This window comes from Salvelinus namaycush, chromosome 30, assembly GCF_016432855.1.
Source record: "Salvelinus namaycush isolate Seneca chromosome 30, SaNama_1.0, whole genome shotgun sequence".
NCBI classification, from domain to species: domain Eukaryota; kingdom Metazoa; phylum Chordata; class Actinopteri; order Salmoniformes; family Salmonidae; genus Salvelinus; species Salvelinus namaycush.
In genome coordinates, this window is record NC_052336.1 from 26,979,780 (window position 1) to 26,998,937 (window position 19,158).

Sequence of the window (19,158 nt, forward strand, 5' to 3'; positions counted from 1 at the left end):
TCACGTTTTTTATTACAAAAATTGGCCGGGCAAGGTAATGCGTTTCCGCAGTTATGCCTTCATCAGATGCATAATTTGATGCTCTGAAGGCATAACTTCCGGAAAACATGTTAGCCTGGCCAAAGATAAAAAGATGAAACGAGGTAACGTCTTTAAAATATAATTTTTTTTTTGAGTGCAGCTGTTGTTCTTGAACTTGGGATTTCATTTGAAGCTGTTGTCACATATGGCAGACCACCCAGCTAATAAAGCGATAGCGCACCTGTTACCCACTCGAAAACACTGTAGCTCTCGGCAACAGCTGAGAAGGGGCAATCTTCTCTCTCCACTGTTGTTGATAATTATGTTTCCTCTCCCATCTTAGGAGGACCCGTAATTACCTTAACCAGGGAATTAAATTGGGAGGAAATAATGTTATCTTTTCTTTGAAGGATAGGCTACACAAACACACCTACACTCCCAGGCGCACACACAGATACAGACATGCTGTCACGCCCTGGCCTTAGTATTCTTTGTTTTCTTTATTATTTTAGTTAGGTCAGGGTGTGACATGGGAAGTTTGTGTGTTTTGTCTAGTTTAGGGTGTGTGTATTGTTTAGGGGGTGTTGTATAGTGTATGGGGTTGTGTTCAGGAGAGAGTTCTAGGAAAGTCTATGGTTGCCTGGTTTGGTTCTCAATCAGAGACAGATGTCATTAATTGTCTCTGATTGGGAGCCATATTTAAGGCAGCCATAGGCTTTAGGTGATTGTGGGAGATTGTCTATGTTGAACGTAAGTAGCTTGTGTGTGCACTTTCGTTTGTAGCTTCACGGTTGTTTGTTGTTTTGTATAGTTTGTATAAGTGTTTCGTTTCGTGTTCATCTTCGTCGTAAAATAAAAGAAGATGTATTCATATCACGCTGCGCCTTGGTCCATTCATTCACCTCAAGACGACCGTGACACATGCACACAGAAACAAACAAACATAAGAGAAAAGGAAAAAGTCGATTCCTACAATTTTGAAAAGGAAATTACAGCTGATGATGGAAGGATGTCCGGTTGTCATGGCGCGCCTAAGAAATCAATGCACCATACAATCAAATAATTTTTCATTTGCGCCGAATACAACCGGTGCAGACTTTACCGTAATCTTCTTGCGTACGAGCCCTTCCCCAACAATGCAGAGTAAAAAAGTAAAACATTTGCTAAATTAAAAAAGGAAATTGTAACATAATACAATAACGAGGCTATATACAACCAATATCAGTACCGAGTCAATCTGCAGGGGTACGAGGTAGAGGTAAAATGTACATGTAGGCAGGGTTAAAAGTGACTAGGAAATCAGGATGGATAATAAATAGAGTAGCAGAAGCGTATGTGAAGAGCTTGAAAGTGTGTCTGTTTTAGAATTTTTGAGGTGAGAATTTGACAGGGTGCAAATAACGACGAGCAGAGGAAGAGAGTGAGCAACTCAATTTGCACTCACTGACTGGCCTCTTTCTTTTCCTATGTTTAAAATATGAGATCTGCCTGGGGAGTGGAGTACCTCTCTGTACCACTCCAGCTGAGTTACAGCTCAGCTACGTTAGGAAGAGAAATGGAGACTGAGAAAATGAGGCAAATGAAGACTAGATTTATATGGATCACCAAAGTAGGCTTTATCAGCACTACCAATGGGCTTCAGATTGCTATAAGGTTCACCAGAAAATAATGGTTGTGGGCGTTTTTGTTAATTGAGACAAACTGGTTTGCCAATGTTGCCTTCCACTTCCCTCTCGCTGCCTCTGCACGTTTCCATAACTCCGAAGAGAGCGTCTGTTTTTTGGAGTGCTACCCTCCAACGCTTTTCTGTTGAACAAAAAGGTGACGGTTAATTTGTAATGTAAATAATGTGTGGGGGAAGTAGAGCTCTTCTCCATGGGGAATCAACATTAGAGAGAGACTGACTGACTCTCTCTCTCTGACTGACTTCACTGATCATATTAAATGTTGTTATTGATGTTACCTGGCAACTGATAATTGATATGACCTTTGACTGTTGGCACACCTCTGGCTGAAATTCTACTCTGAATGTAGATGAAGTCGAGCAACATTCAGTGCAGTACATAGCATCTAGTGCAACAGTTATTCTATAGGTCTATCAATGAGTGACAGGAGAGCCCATCTGGTTTGCACTGCTGTCAGTGAACCGTGGCATATCGATGAGTCATTCTTCCAGGTTTCTTATAATAGAGATGTACATGTAGTGTCAGACCGTCCTGGCATTTTGGAAAACTTTACTTTTAATATCACACCTAATGGTCTCAAATCAAATTTTATTTGTCACATGCGCCGACTACAAGTGTACACCTTACCGTGAAATGCTTCCTTAACAAACAATGCAGTTCAAGAAATAGAGTTTAGAAAATATTTACTAAATAAACTAGCATTTTATTATAAAAAAAAAAAATTCTAACACACACAAAAAAAGTAACACAAGAAATGTACATAACAATAATAAGTCTATACAGGGGGTGCCGAGTCAATGTGCGGGGGTACAGGTTAGTCGAGGCCCCTGTCCTAAAGATACCTGCTGGTCTGCTGTTTTAAGAACACGTCAGTCTATACTGTATGACCACCCTATCCCATGCTGCCTGAAATGAAACCAGAAGGGATGATGATGATGGAGAGAGGGAGAGCGTGGGCACACTCTCCAACCCCACTGCTGAGTGGGCTTCAGTTTCGACGGCACGACTCACATTTGGATATAGGTGAGTGGCGAGAGGGGGGAGAAAAGGCCTAGCTGCTGAAGGGAGCCCACACACAGAACGCCCATTCTTGGCAGAGGTCCAGGCTTACCACGAGGGGATGTTTCTGTATTGTGTACACTGTACGGAGAAATAAACACAGAACAGCTGACTTCAGTGAAACAGCCGTAGCATCTCTCTCTCTACTCTCAGGATTAGACTACAGTGAATTAATGAAGCGTTGTCCTAGCAAGGTTATCGTGTTTCTGGGCTGTCCATCTCAGTTCTGTTCTAATGGCAGATGAATGACAAGACGGCTGCTGTAACTGTACTGAAGCGCTGTCTTCGGGTGTTATTGACTGTGTTTAGCACATTGCGTTGACAGTCGACAGTTTATACAAGTCTTAGTCGTTGTAAGAACCCCAAGGAATATGTGGGAATGTAGCTTACCTAGAACAACCCGGAGCTTCCTTAACTGAGGAAGCTCCGGGTTGTTCTAGGTAAATGCCCTTTCTGCAATATGTGAAGCGTTGACATACTGCACCCAGGTAGGAAGCAGCTGTGGTTCAGCTCCTCGTTAGAAAGCCTCAGGGATATTCTGCTGTATAACTCTGGCTCGGCAGAATTCTCCACTGCTGTAGTTTGACCCTCCAAAGTGCGGTCTCACGTCGTGCATTACATATCCCCGTTTCTTATTCTGCATGATGTTCTTTCAGCTGCCGTACAGTATACTTACACACCACTTGTATGTACCTCTTTTTATTTCAGACTTGCGCCTGTGGCGATCAGTAAAGTGTAGTGTCTCTTTTGTCCTCTCTGCTACTGAAGAGGTTGTCACGTAATAGTAAGTGTTGGACTCAGTGGGAGGTTTTGATGTGCCGCTGGGTCAGATCGCCGGCCTTTCGACCCAGCTTGCAGCACCCCAGGACGCTAAGAGTCCTGATGAGACCGAGTCTGTCAGTTGCTTTTACCTGTCAGCCTATCTGAGAGACGGAAGTCTGCCTCGGACAAAGTGGATGGTTTATTCGTGAGCATGGAGATGAGGGTGTGACAGGAAGATCATTGAAAAGGAAAAGGCGCAGCGCTCGCTCACCATTTTTAAAAACAAACTTTTATTTGAGCAGATATTAAAAGCGTGACGTTTTGGCTTTCATCAATGGCCTTCAATGGTGACAGAAAGAGACCACTTTCTAATAGGATATGTGTTTTAGACCAAAATAATGGAGGCTACACACAGCCATGTTTTTAGGGCTATGTGTTATTTTCTTCCATGAACTATGTGGGGAAATTGCTAGTCTTTTAGGTGATGGTCTGATTATCAGATTTGTTCTGCTCACAATGTGGTTTATTCAGTCTGCTGCTTGTTCTGCTTCAGCAGGTCATGGTAACTTGGCAGGAACTGGAATGTAAATGAGCTAGGCCTATTGAAAGACGTATGGCAAAGTAGGTTATTTCTTGCTGATTGGATTGGAATAGTACAAGAGAGCTCGGGAATGTTCTAATATGGAACATTGATTAGCAGCATGACCTTATTCAATGAAATATGGGACATTTATTACACACGTTTTGTTTGCCTTATACAAGATCCTCTCGGAAACAAGATGACACATATGAAGGGACTTATCCTATCTTAAAATTGGTGATTCCCCCACCCACCTTGTCACATCTTAGCGTGGTCCCAGATCTGTTTGGGCTGTCTTGCCAGCACCTATGGTCGTTGTCGTTACCAAACCTAGTTGGTCCATGGGTGGAGATGATATACAATGCCCTCTAGTGGATATAGTTTGAAAGACATGAAATGTCCTGAAGTGACCCTGAAGTGTTAATTTGTTGAGTGACAATGGTCACCTGTGCTTTTAAGCCAGATATGCACAGTGCATTTAAAAGGAGTAGGTTATAAGTACTTCAAGGCCTTATCTCTCTTTTTTTCCCACAGACCAAATGAGTCTGTGTATAAATGCACAGGGCCATCGATGAGAGAGGGACGGAGAGAGGGACAGAGGGAGGGAGAAAGGGAGAGGGACGGAGAGAGGGAGAGGGAGACGTGGGGTAGAAAGGGGAGGGGGAGATTCTCTTTCATCAGGAGAACATAAGAGACTGAGAGCGGAACCCTTTGGTCGGCAGAAATTGGATAACAATTCAGATGAAAGTCTAGGGCAAAACATACACATGTATCATGTCTAGCTAACAAGAGAGACTGTACAGAGAAACAAAATGGAGAGCCATCCTGCGGGACATGCATCACTCCACCTTCCCTCACCATCTACTCTCATCTTTGATCATCTACACGTGTGTGTGTGTGTGTGTTGCATGTACTAATTAAGTAATTTAGCAATGTTGGTGGATTTTCTTTCACCCGTAATGGACTTCATCAAAGGGATTCATGCCTTGCCGGTGTTAAAATCAGCCTGGCGGCGGTGTGAGTTTGAACTACGCGTCCCACGCGCTGCTGTATCAACCCAAAGAGAAGTTAGCTCTACTGTACTAAAAGCAGAACCATACAGCCACTCACCTAAAACAGAACACTGTGTCTCGTCTTGAGAGTTTTGATAAACCGCTAAAAGTGGCACATGGCAGAATGTCAGTTCACAGACGGCGAGCCTGGTGTGACTCTGAGGTCAGTGACTCAACAAATAATTGCTCAATTTCCAAACCGCTCTGGCAGCAGGGCGTGAACGCACAGCACAGTACAGTCAGAGAGGGAGTCAGAGCTCAGACTGGTTGTTCTTTTCGCAGCAGTGATCTGAGTGGCACTTGGCTCAATGCAGCTATCTCTCTGTGGTCTATGAGACTGCTAACCCATCTCATGGTTCCTCACTTTAGCCTCCTTCAAATTCAGTCAGCATTTCTCAAGGAGCCGGCATGTGAATATCTTGCCGCCCTAAGCTTCACACACTTACACTGACCTTATGCTACTTCAGCTGTTTAACGCATACTCATGAAACTTTTCTGATGGTAACGTCTGACGGTAGAAAGCTTCGAGGATAAGGGATTATGTCAGATGCTATGCCGTGGACACTACACATTACGAAGAGCTACTGTGTTCCATGCTGACATATGAGACAGACCTTCTGTAATATACACTGAACGAAAAAATATAAACACAACATGTAGAGTGTTGATCCAATGTTTCATGAGCTGAAATATAAGATCCCAGAAATGTTCCATACCCATAGAAAAGCTTATTTCTCTCAAATGTTGCACATACATTTGTTTACTCCCCTGGTAGTGAGCATTCCTACTTTGCCAAGATCCACCTGACTGGTGTGGCATATCAATAAGCGGATTAAACAGCATGATCATTACACAGGTGCACCTTGTGCTGGGAACAATAAATGGCCACTCTACAATGCAACAGATGTTTTGAGGGAATATCTGCAGGAATATCCACCAAAGCTGTTGCCAGACCAATGTCGTTTTACAGAATTTGGCAGTACGTCCAACCAGCCTCACATCCACAAACCACGTGTAACCACACCATCCCAGGACCTCCACATTCGGCTTCTTCACTTGCGGGATCGTCTGAGACCAGCCACCCGGACAGCTGGTGAAACTGTGGTTTTGCACAACCGAAGGATTTCTTCACAAACTGTCAGAAACCGTCTCAGGGAAGATCACCTGTGTGCTCGTTGTCCTCACCAGTTTGGCGTTGTAACCAACATCTTCAGTGGGCAAATGCTCACCTTCCATGGCCACTGGCATGCTAAAGAAGGTTGCTCTTCACGGATAAATCCCGGTTTCAACTGTACAGGGCAGATGGTGTCGTGTGGGCGAGCGGTTTGCTGATGTCAACATTGTGAACAGAGTGCCCCATAGTGGTGGTGGGGTTATGGTATGGGCAGTCATAAGCTACAGACAACAAACACAATTGCATTTTTATTGATGGCAATTTGAATGGACAGAGATACCGTGACGAGATCCTGAGGCCCGTTGTTGTGCCATTCCAGTGCCGCCATCACCTCATGTTTCTGCACGGTCCCATTTCGCAAGGATCTGTACACAATTCCTGTAAGCTGAAAATGTACCAGTTCTTCCATGGCCTGCATACTTACCAGACATGTCACCCATTGAGCATGTTTGGGATGCTCTGGATCAACGTGTATGACAGAGTTCTAGTTCCCACCAATATCCAGCAACTTCACACAGCTATTGAAGAGGAGTGGGACAACATTCCATAGACCACAATCAACAGCCTGAGCAACTCTATGCGAAAGAGATGTCTCTGCATGAGGCACACCAGATACTGACTGGATTTCCGATCCACGCCCCTACCTAAAAAAATAAAAAAAAATAAGATATCTGTGACCAACAGATGCATATCTGTATTCCCAGTCATGTGATATCCATAGATTAGGGCCTAATGAATTCAATTTATTGAGTTCCTTATATAAACTGTAACTGTAAAATCTTTGAATTTGGCGCATGTTTTATGTTTTTGTTCAGTGTAGCTATAACCCCAATCGATCAAAACCTAGAGCCAAAGTAGTCTGTTCGTCTCAACCGCTTTAGCGAACATTGATTATTACTCACGTAACCACGGTTCTATGACCTAAGCATCGCATTCACTTGACTACTTAAAAATCCACCGCGTGCTGCTTTTAATCTGCTGGTGGGATGGATCCAGCCCGGTGGGCATATTTTGCCCAGGACTGATCTATATGATGATAGGGCATCAGGTTGTCCCTGTCCCTAACTCTGATCTCAGACCTGAAGAGATAAGAGACCAGATGGTCACCATGACAGATGTCGGTCTTAGCTTTTTCTCTTTTTATGTTCTGCCTATCCTCTCTGTTTCTCACCCACATTTCCTGTGTCTGTCTGTCTGTCTCACATTCTCTTACTCATGTTGTCTTTTACAGCAATCACTTTTCACATGTAAGGTAGTGCAGCAGCCCGGTCTGCTCTGCTCCTCGTCTTTCTGCTCACACAGCGCTACACCATCAGCCAGGAATGCAAGCTAAATCAAGGAGGCTGGGAGACAAACAGAGATCTCTCTCCCCTCCATCCTCTCACTTCCAACTGTTTATAGTTGTAATACGTCTGCCAAGCAATAAGTGACATTCAACTAAACTTGTCTGCCCATTAGCTTTTACAATTGTGATACCGTCCAATCCGGGAATACAACTCTGAGGTCAAAAGTTTAGGCATACTGTAACTGTACTGTAGGATTCAAGGCCTTCATTTTTAGTGCTACATGCTGTATAAAGTTTCTCATTGCCCTCCCCATCAACTATCAAAGATAAACATTGGGGGTAGGGGGAATGTCCTCCAGCTGTCTAAAAATAGCCAGCAACTCAATCAGTTTGGCCATGTTTTATTTTTACCATGTTTTTGGCATGCTCTCCCCTTGCGTGCGTGCACTCTCTCTCTCTCTCTCCCTCACACACTCTCACTCACACACACTCTCACTCTCACTCACACACTCTCACTCACTCACTCACTCACTCACTCACTCACTCACTCACTCACTCACTCACTCACTGGCTTATGTCACAAGCCATGAGGAAGTCATGAAACAGGAAGTGAGCAGAAGTGAACGGGGTGGGGGGGAGAAATAAGATAGTCCTGAGAGACAGACGGTTCAGTTGGACTGGAGCTCCGTAACTCGTTGCTAGGTTTGTGTTGGGGGCTGACACAGGAATGCCAGACAGGACAAGGAAGCCGGCTCTTTGGTGAGCCGCCGCAAAGGAAGCCAGAGAGGGGACTACGGACTGGATATGTGGGGTCACCGGGGGAAGTGGGACGTCCCTCCAACCCCTCCGCTTGCCCCCACTCACAGGTAGTGGTGTGTGCTCTTTACTTCCCTTTTGGTGTTTTGGTCACAAACCACCAATGGCCAGAATGTACTATGGAAACATTTCTCTATATTTTGGTTTGATTTGTTCAGTGGGACTTTTGGTTTAGTATGTCTAAGAGTATACTCAGTAATGCTTTACCTGGGTTATAGATGCTGAACACTAAGATGGCGTGTTGGAGATAATCTATATTTTCTGTGTTTTGACAGAAAAGGAAGTTGAGGCTGTGTCGAACTTAGAAATGTAGTTTTGCAGCGTCCGCTTATAAATAGCTTGGCCATCCACCAGTATGGGATTAATTTATGACATTAAACAGGGCTGTATAACGTTCTAGAAAGTTGTCCATTATCCCGAGAATTTGACTGGGATGAACCGGGTGAAGACTAATGTCATGCAATGCTGAAGTTGTGCTGTTTTGGGATGATGCTGCTTCTATGACAGTGGGCAATAGTCAAGGCCTGAATGTTTGTTTTGTTCAGGGAAAAGGAGCAGTTTATAGTTCTCATTTCTGCAACATCTGACTTCTGCTCATTTAGATTGGTTGCACAATTCTCCATAAAAAAGGTGTATATCGTAACATTCACACTTCCTTGGTATATTATCCCCATTTGTCTTAAGACTTTTCAGTCATCTTACAATGCGCCCACGTTATATTTACTTAGTACAGGAGGGTGAGTCATTGATTCACCCCTGGGGAGAAATGTAACTCAGTTGCACAACATACCCATGGGGGGGCGCCCTAAACCTCTACTTGTTTCGTTCTGTATCTCCATCTGCTTCTCGGTCTGTCTCGCTTTCTGGGTTTCTGTTTGGTCACGGCGTCATCCGTCATTAGTTTTATAACTGCTGTTCTTTTCACTGTATGCCCTTCTGCCTCAAAGATGGCGTTACTTAACTAGAGGCAATATAGCGGTAATGCACTGTTTTATACAGTAGGCCCATAGTGTGACGCGTTCTCTGTCTGTGACAATTCCATTCTTGGTATATACGTTCCTATTCTCTTTGAGCTGTCGTGGATCTTCTATTTATGACAGTTGAAACCAGGTTGTGTGTTGCTGTTTGCGTCCTTCCACCTCATGTAACACAGCTGAGGGGTATACTAAAAAGGAGGATCAATGAGTTAACCGGCTAACTTTTGATAAACAACCAGAAATAATTACTACTACAAAAAAGAAGCTAAACATAGATATGTATTTTTGGTTGTTGAGTCAATTAGATCATGCCCATTTCAAGCTGATCTTTCTTAAAAAAATAAAGTCATTTCCAAATATTTAGGCAAGTTAGCTAATTGATCCTACTTTGTAGTAAACCCTTCTGATGGAAAGAACTAGGACCAAAACAAAAGCGAATGGAAGAATAGCAGGAAACACCTTGCGGTTCAGTTGTAAAGTGAGTACAACTCCCCCGCTGGTGACATCACTTCCTTCCTGTCAAAGTAGTAGAAAGTGACAACAGGACAGAGAGAGGGGCCATGCTGCTGCTAGTCCCCTAAACTGCCCAGGAATGTGGAATTTTTGGGTGGACCTAAAATAAAATCATGCTTATCTATTTACTTGTTGACAGATCAGCCACTTTGCTGTCTGTGGACTCTGCACTCCTTGTATTTACTGCATAGCCACAATGTAGTAGCCATGCGGTGGCCTGTGTTTTCAAGTGGGATATTCTGATTTTATTCAATCTGCACAGTAAAGGTTGTCTGCTCAGTGCTCAGTATGAGGCCTTCTCCCTCAACCCCACAGGTCCTGGGGTGCTTCCCAATAATCTGTCTGCTTCTCTACATTCCTGTCCCAGTCTACCTCTACCCCTCAAATGCTCCCCCCTCTCCTCCTGGGATATACCAGCCTCAGCATGAATTGCAGCTCTGTTTGGCCCCTTCTAATAGAGCTCACCAGCTCGTAGTCCTAAAAAATGGAAATGAGTTAGCATTTTCTACCTCTGGTTCGTTAGCCATTACTATGGGGGAAATGAATGAGGTTTTGGGATAAACACTGAAAATAAGCTCTGCGGTTAACACAGGGTTAGGAGATATTTTCTGTTTTGTTCTATGACATAATATCAGTCAGTTAAAAGGACCTTTATGATTTATGAAACCTTTGTGTGCTTTTTTGGATGATCTAAATGATTAAAAATTCACAAAAAATGATGTAAGCTGATGAGGATTCTCATAGAACAAAAAGTATAACATTTCTTAAGCCTGTGTTTAACACAGATCTTGTTTTCTGCAATTATCCCAAAATCCTATTCATTTCCCCATAGGCTTTGGCCAACAAGCGATGATAGTTTTGCCTGCAAAAACAAACCATTACTATTGCTCTATATGGTCAGCTAATTTAATGACCAACTGACCACATCTACTGCGATCCCAATCACAGAGCCTTCTATAATGTAAAGGACTGCTGTCTCGTAGTTTGATAAGATGTTCCCAGTTATCGTCATCATACCTCACAAGCTGACTTTTTTTTAATGGAAATCTCAAATATATCAATGTGCGTTCGGAAAGTATTCAGTTCCCTTCACTTTTTCCACATTTGTTAGGTTTCAGCCTTATTCTAAAATTGATTGAAAAAAAAATTCCCCTCATCAATCTACACACAATACCCCATCATGACAAAGCAAAAACAGATTTTTAGAAAATTTTGCTAATTTATATAAAATCACATTTACATAAGTATTCAGACCCTTTGCTCAAAACTTTGTTGAAGCGCCTCGAGTCTTCTTGGGTATGACGATACAAGCTTGGCGCGTCTGTATTTGGGGAGTTTCTCCCATTTCTTTTCTGCAGATCCTCTCAAGCTCTCAGGTTGGATGGGGAGCGTCGCTGCAGACCTATTTTCAGGTCTCTCCAGAGATGTTCGATCGGGTTCAAGTCCGGGCTCTGGCTGGGCCACTCAAGGACATTCAAAGACTTGCCCAAAGCCAGTCCTGCGTTGTCTTGGCTGTGTGCTTAGGGTTGTTGTCCTGTTGGAAGTTGAACCTTTGCCCCAGTCTGAGAACCTGCTCCAGAGTGCTCAGGACTTCATCAAGGATCTCTCTGACTTTGCTCTGTTCATCTTTCCCTCGATCCTAAATAGTCTCAGTCCCTGCCGCTGAAAAACATCCCCACAGCGTGATGCTGCCACCACCATGTTTCACCATAGGGATAGTGCCAGGTTTCCTTCAGATGTGACGCTTGGCATTCAGGCCAAAGAGTTCAATCTTGGTTTCATCAGACCAGAGAATCAAGTTTCTCATGGTCTGAGAGTCTTTAGGTACCTTTTGGCAAACTCCAAGCGGGCTGTCATGCCTTTCACTGAGGAGTGGCTTCCGTCTGGCCGCTCTACCATAAAGGCCTGGTTGGTGGAGTGCTGCAGAGATGGTTGTCCTTATAGAAGATTCTCCCATCTCCACAGAGGAACTCTGACAGACCTCCAGAGTGACCATCGGGTTCTTGGTCTAGGAAGAGTCTTGGTGGTTCCAAACTAATTCCATTTAAGAATGACGGAGGCAACTGTTCTTGGGGACCTTCAATGCTGCAGAAATCATTTGGTACCCTTCCCCAGATCTGTGCCTCGACACAATCCTGTCTCGGAACTCTACGGACAATTCCTTCAACCTAATGGCTTGGTTTTTGCTCTGACATGCACTGTCAACTGTGGGACCTTATATAGACAGGTGTGTGCCTTTCCAAATCAGGTCCAATCAATTGAATTTACCACAGTTGGACTCCAATCAAGTTGTAGAAACATCCCAAGGATGATCAATGGAAACAGGATGCACCTGAGCTCAATTTCGAGTCTCATAGCAAAGTGTCCGAATACTTATGTAAATAAACAAACATTTGCAAAAATAAAAAATGTTTTCGCTTTGTTATTATGGGGTATTGTGTGTAGATTGATGAAGGAAAAATTTAATTTAATCAATTTTAGAATAAGACTAACTATACAACGTGGAAAAAGTGAAGGGGTCTGAATACTTTCCGAAGGCACTTTATCATGAAATATTGACCAACTATAAAATATTGCTGAGATATTGACCTATGATAATGTTTGTTATAAAGACACTGCAACACGGACAGAAGACACTTGCTGTTTGAACCGCAGGGGATGAAAGGACTCTCCACAGAAACAGCCCACCCCCATAATGTAATTGGGGCATGACGTGGCCCCAGATAGCAAGGCAGTCCAGAGCCATCATTATTCACTGAATTAAAAGAGAGACCTTTTCCAGCTCCCCATATCCTGGACCTATCGCTTCCTAATTGATACAGTTAACTGCATTGTGGTCCATTAGGCTGAGACTGTGCCTGGTGTGGTCCATTAGGCTGAGACTGTGCCTGGTTTGGCCAGTGTTGAGGGGGGTGCAGAGTTGGGAGGGGACGATCAGAGCCTCCTAAGCCTGGACCTGCTGCTAATCACTAATCAGTGAGGTTCCTCTTCTCTAGCCCTCGATGGTGCGACTCACATTGACACAAAACTCTCAATTGCACACGTAGTAATATATGTGTAGTAGTAACATCAACCGTTGTCTTGCTTGGTAGCCTATGTCTGGCTTAGTAACGTGGTAGTTGCTTGAGGTTCTTGTAGGAATCTTGTATATTTCCTCACTGTTGTTTTGTGACTAGGTCGTCTGGTGGACTAACTGGAGCCCCATATCCAGCCCCGTCTGTGTGGCGCTCCCGTCTCTCTTCCTCCTCGTGGCGTGATGCATTATTGAAGCATTTACATTTTTACATTTAAGTCATTTAGCAGACGCTCTTATCCAGAGCGACTTACAAATTGGAAAGTTCATACGTATTCATCCTGGTCCCCCCGTGGGAAATGAACCCACAACCCTGGCGTTGCAAGCGCCATGCTCTACCAACTGAGCCACACGGGAAGCAGAGGGCGCTCTAAAACCTGGGGATTGATTCGCTTGATTAGAGAGGGGAGCAGGGGGAGGAACGTGCGTGTGTGTGTGTGAGAGAGATGTGGCATTCGGTCTGGCTTTGATCCCCGAGAATGAAGCTGAACGAACACATTCTAGAGATGCTGAGTCTGTTGAAAACCCTATTTTTACATGGTTTATTTGAAAGATATTCCCATTGAGGACAAATAAACGAATTAACAGGGCTGGGGAGGTCCTATTTTCTGCCCAGCAGACACAGAGAAGCCTGTTTGTGGGGATCCTCTGATGGCGTCAGTCCGGGGTCTCCTTCGCATGGTCATTTGTTGACTCATATCCCTGCATGATGGTGGGTGGACACTTTCCTCTGATTATCTCAAATTGCTGCGACTGTAAGAGGCAGATAATCACTATTTATGTGTGAGAGTCTGTTACTTTTGACCATAGATAGAGAGTGGGATAAAGAGAGGTACAAAAATAAATGGGAGGTGGGGGTAAAGAGAAGGCGATGGAGAGAGAGAGAGGACTCCGAGCTGAGGTTGTTACTTCATAGATGCCACAGTTGAAATGTTCTGATCAGACAGAGTCAAGTTTGTGCTATAACCGTTATCAGCTGACTCAGGGCTGGATGAGGAACAAAAATAAATGGGAGGTGGGGGTAAAGAGAAGGCGATGGAGAGAGAGAGAGGACTCCGAGCTGAGGTTGTTACTTCATAGATGCCACAGTTGAAATGTTCTGATCAGACAGAGTCAAGTTTGTGCTATAACCGTTATCAGCTGACTCAGGGCTGGATGAGGAACAGCTGAGCACAGCAGTGTTGCCGCATTGCACTCTACAGCGTGCGTTTTAAGCCATACCAAATGGATGGCGTGGGTTTGAGTAGGCTGGCAACTGAACATGCTGCAGAGCTTGGTGCCAACGCTGGAAATTCTTATCCACACACAGAAATGTGCACAATCGACTGGACCAACAAATAGAACATTAGACAACACACACGCATGCACACACACCCCATCCATCTAGATTCTCTCCACCCCTGTCTGTGTATCTGGGGACAGTTCTATGGGACTGTCCCTCAGAGCCACATCCTGATGTCACTGTGCTCCGGACTCCACTAATTGTATGTGGCTTTTCTATCTTGTTAACACACAGGGGGGAAAACACTGTGTATAGGCTGGGTTTTTGTGAGTGAGCCGAAGCAACTTGGCGACTGAGCGAGAACAAGCAGGCTGGCTGTGTCAGTGGGAAGTGTCTAGCACAATACTCACCCTTCCACACTGACAGGCAAGCAGGCACAGGGAGTTTGCCGTACTCCCACACCACACAGGGCTTATGGAGGAGTGTCCTGGGCTCTCCTTCTCCTCCCCCTCCTTCTCCCTATCTCTCATGTATTTCTAATGAACCAACAGTGGATGGCCATGCATCTGCTTCCCACCTCAGGCCGATCTGTTCAGAGAGAGAGAGGAGGAGGAGAGAAAATGTGTGTGAGGAGTAAGAGAGCGGGGGAGAGAGAGAGAGCTTTCTAAGAGACAGCTACTAAACATATAGCAAGTGGAGAGTACAAGCTACACACTGAAAGACAGGAAAAACAGTCAGGCAGCTGAGTAGGCACCTATGCTTGGGGTCCTATGAGTGCCTCTTCTGGATTTGACACTTCCTGGACTGTTGCAGTCCTGAGAGAGGGAGCCGACTGAGCTGTGTGAGTGCATAATTGAGCGTGAGCAGCAGGGAGAGCAGTACGGACAGCGGAGGATCAGAGAAACGGGAGACCGAGGTTCTCAGAGGAGGCGGGGGGGGAAGTGAAGTGAGAGAAGGAGGAAAAAAGGAATGAAGGAAACAACAATCAACTACAAGCTCCTAAGAAACAACCTCTGCTTGAAGCCAATGGATCAAAGACTCAGGGATTGAACTCTGCAGCAGGACTTAACTTCCTGAGGAAGTGTGCTGGTGGAACTTGAGGAAAAGAGAAAGGGAGAGACAAAGAGGATTACAGGACATAGCTCAAACAATGACCTCTCCCTCCGGTGGAATGGGAAGCTTACTCCACATGGAGGCTAATCAGGATCTGGGAGCCTAAGCATCTCTCTGACTTTTCTCTTCTCTGTTATCTTGTTTGGTCTATGCAGGGTGGGAGGGACTGAGGTAAGCCCTGTAGAGCTCCGCTAGACTGTTTACTCTATTTTACGTGGGTATTTACTAGTGAGAATTGTTGTCATTTTTTGCTGTGGCTACAGCCATGAGGACTTTGTGACTCCTGGAGCACTATTAAGCCCCTACTCTGGAGTGGACCTGCGTTAGTGGCTGACGGAGAGACTGCCATGGAGCAACAGTGTGACCAGGGGGCAGGGCCTGGGCTGGCCGGGTCCGACTCAAATCCGGGCTCCCTGAGGGAAGGAGAGGGTGCCGTCGCCACCACCTCCGCCTCCTCTTCCAACTCAGACCTGCCCTCCGCCCTCTTACCTGACGGGGAGCACCCGGACACGGGCCGAAGGCAAAGCAAACCCTTCACTGGCCTCAAACTGTTCGGCAGGAGGTAAGGCACAGACCAACCTCTCACTAAGCCACTGAAGTGCATTGATCACAATGCTGTGGTGGCTGTACATGTTCTGTGCTTGATTTGATTCCTGGATGCTCACTTACTAGTAGTAGTAGTAGCAACAGGTGTGAGTTTCCAGTACATGCCAATAATGACTGTGCTGTACGTGTGAGCGGGTTAGTATCCATGCAGTTGTCCCTCGCAGGCAGCTGTAGTACTGGTGTTTGCGTTCCTCACTCACGTGTGTGTGTTGTGATTACTGTATGGGGGATTGATCTGTGCCTCTATGTCTATACAGTACAGCTTGGTCTGCTTTTGGTCTGACCTTGATGTACAGTCCACACACTAATCGAAGACTAGTTTTGTCGTTTCCAACCATTGCATACCCTGTCGCTGAGTGTTGCACCGCAACACCATGGCATAAATGAAGCACTCACGGTACAGTATTACTAGTAGGCGAAACACTACCTGGGTAGGCTACAGCATGGGATGCACTTTGCCCAAACTAGCTTCGAAGGAGTGAGAACATGTAGGAGGCAACGAATGCAGAGATTAGCAGTAAAAACAGTCGAGGATTGATTTAGTAAGAGTGAGTGATTGTTTCCATTGCCAGAAGAGTCGAGCTTGATTAGGAAACTCTGATCATCTCCTCTGCTCTCTGAGAGGGTGTGCGACTCATTCTCCTCATAACACAATCACGGTCACACGGTGGTGTCACAATGTGTCCCCATGGTCATAACACACATCGAGAGACAACGCCAACGTCATATCCCAAAATGTCACCTGCCAGTCGCGGTGACCTTGCTCCAGATTCAGTGACAACATTCATCCTATTGTCATACTAGCATCTTACTACTACTCTGTCATGCACATCTATCTCTGGTATGCCGTCCGCTGTTCTTTTACTTCTCTGCTTGTAACCCACAGGTGGCTAGGGCCAGTGATACTTCGAGGCCTTTTGCACCCTCCGAGCAGAACGGGAACGTTACACGTCTCTCTCACCGAGAGGTTATTTTTAAACCTAATTAGCTGCTCTTTTCCCCCCTCCTGCCTTCCCTGAGAACCTTCAAAGCACAATCACAAGATGAAAAGATGAAAGATTTCCAGAGATGAAGTTTGGGCTAGTCTGAGCCAGGGCGCTGAGACCTGTGTGATGGAGTTTAGATGCGTGTTGGTCCACAGACTGTTGGCTGGTGTTTACAGAGGGAGATGTGATTCAGATCAATCAGTCACAATGGCACTTACCACAGCACCGTCCTCGCTAACTGAATCACCGCTGAGTTCATCTTAGCGCTCATGCTGACCACACACGATATTTTCTTTGACGCAAGTTAAATAATGAGGAAACAACGAGAATGAATAGCACGGTACTGTATCGCCGTTTGCAAATGAACAGAGGCGTCTTTGACGACGTGTTGTTGGTGGATGCTGATCTAAGATGAGCCTTTGTGCAGAGATAGGGTTTGAGGGCTGAGATAACGGTCACGCCAGCCGTGCTGTCCTCGCTGTTTTTAAGATCCGTGTCGGAAGTGAAGTCGGCACTGACACGAGACGTGCCTGGCAATGACGTCATTAAAACGAGACGCGTGACATGCCTCCCCGCTGCTGTGAGCACTTACAGTACTCCTGATGTTATGGTGCATTAGCTAATGAGCTGTTAGGTACTATCCTAGTTCATTCAGGTCATCGAAATGTTAAAGAAATGCAAGACTCAATGAAAGAGCCCAGTTTAGTGGGTTGATATAACCAAATATGGACATATTCAATCGTATCAGAGTACATCTTTGCTTGCAGCAGCATGCAAAGCAACGTTCTGACCACTAATGACCGTCATCATGATCAGAGTGCTGTTAAACATTTTCTTGTGCTCTACCTTTGCGAGATACCAATGCCGAGCGCAACAGACAGTGAGTCGGAATTCCGTTTTAATCATCCTTCTGTGTTTCTCCCTCTCTCTTTCTCTCTGGCTGTGTTTGTTTTTTTTCTTTCCCCCTGTTATGTTTAAGTGTGTTTATCTCTGTGGCCCTGAGTAAACACATGCTGCCTGTCGGCTGTGATGGCGCAAAACAGAGAGCAGCCGTTGGTGGTCTCTCGCCTCTTTAACTTAGTGGAATTTTAATGAGCTAGAGCTGGAGGGGACCTCTTAGCCATTCACCCCCGTTCTCCCTCTCCTCTCAATGAGAAATCTCACCGTGAAGTCGACAGACACTAAGGCCCATTTTTGATTTCTATCAAGGTGCTATGGTGTCAGAAACAGGATTATTTATTTGTCCTTTCTGAAGCAACAGGAAGTGCGACATCAGTAGCTCATGTGTCTACTGTAATTGAACTTAACCGAGGTAATTCATTAATTTGGGACCATTTCTCTGGACAGAAATAGGTTTGGGTTATGTGTCAGAACCTGGCTGCCTGGGTTAGGGCTCTACTACAGGTCACAAGTCAGAACCTTTTACAACCTTTCACCCTTTACAATTCCCGACGCATGGTTTGCCCGCTTTACTAGAGAGAGGCCCCAACTCTCAGAAGGAATGATCATGGAAAGGAGAGCGGCGGAGAAGAGACAAAGACATTAAGAATAGAAGAAAATGTTATAAGGAGGCTATTTTAGTTCTGCTTCAGCCTCTGATAAGGAGTCGCTGATGATGTGTTTATAGGACAGTAGCCGTACGGTTTGTGGAAGCAGGCGAGTGAGAACACTTCTTTCCTTTATTAAGCGGCACTGACATTGTGTCGACATGGATTTCCAAGTCATAAGGATGTGGAGATGGTGAATGAAGGACAAAGGAGGAATCGAGAAGGACTTCTAAGACGATAACTATGGCCCACATGATCTCCAGTTCAGTCTTCTTACAGAGCTGACGTACTTAGTCTAAGCCTGGTGGGAAATAACCAGAAAAGCCTAGCAATCATAGTGGCAAACGGTCCTGTGAAATGCTTTCATGGGATTCACAATAGATCAAATAATGACCTAATCAGGTCCACGAATAGAGACACGTTAACTCTATTGGGGGAACATTCACGTGTCTTACTTGCTTAAGTGAGTTACATGTTGTCTGGACATTCTAAACGTGCATCTTAAAAATCTACTGACAAGGAACACACTTAATGTGGCTCATTAACACCGCCCATGATATTGTGCAGTGTGGAGATGGGCTTTGATGGACTTCAGGGGTAGCCCGTGTGTTTGCAGAATGGTCTCTGGAGAGCTTAGCAGCAGTTTAATGTGTCAAGCATGAGGAATATGTTAAACAGGCCATTTGA

The 19,158-nt window shown here is 45.0% G+C and overlaps 1 protein-coding gene across 1 annotated transcript in view; it reads left to right on the forward strand.

The window, feature by feature from the left end:
• The first annotated feature begins 8,162 nt into the window (after positions 1–8,162).
• The window catches only part of LOC120024934 (diacylglycerol kinase zeta-like), a 115,455-nt gene continuing 104,459 nt past the window's right edge, over positions 8,163–19,158 (forward strand). Inside the window, exon 1 of the mRNA XM_038969305.1 lies at positions 8,163–8,484. Within this exon, the coding sequence (XP_038825233.1) occupies positions 8,423–8,484 (62 nt within the window). The 5' untranslated portion in view covers positions 8,163–8,422. The remainder of the gene's footprint in view (positions 8,485–19,158) is intronic.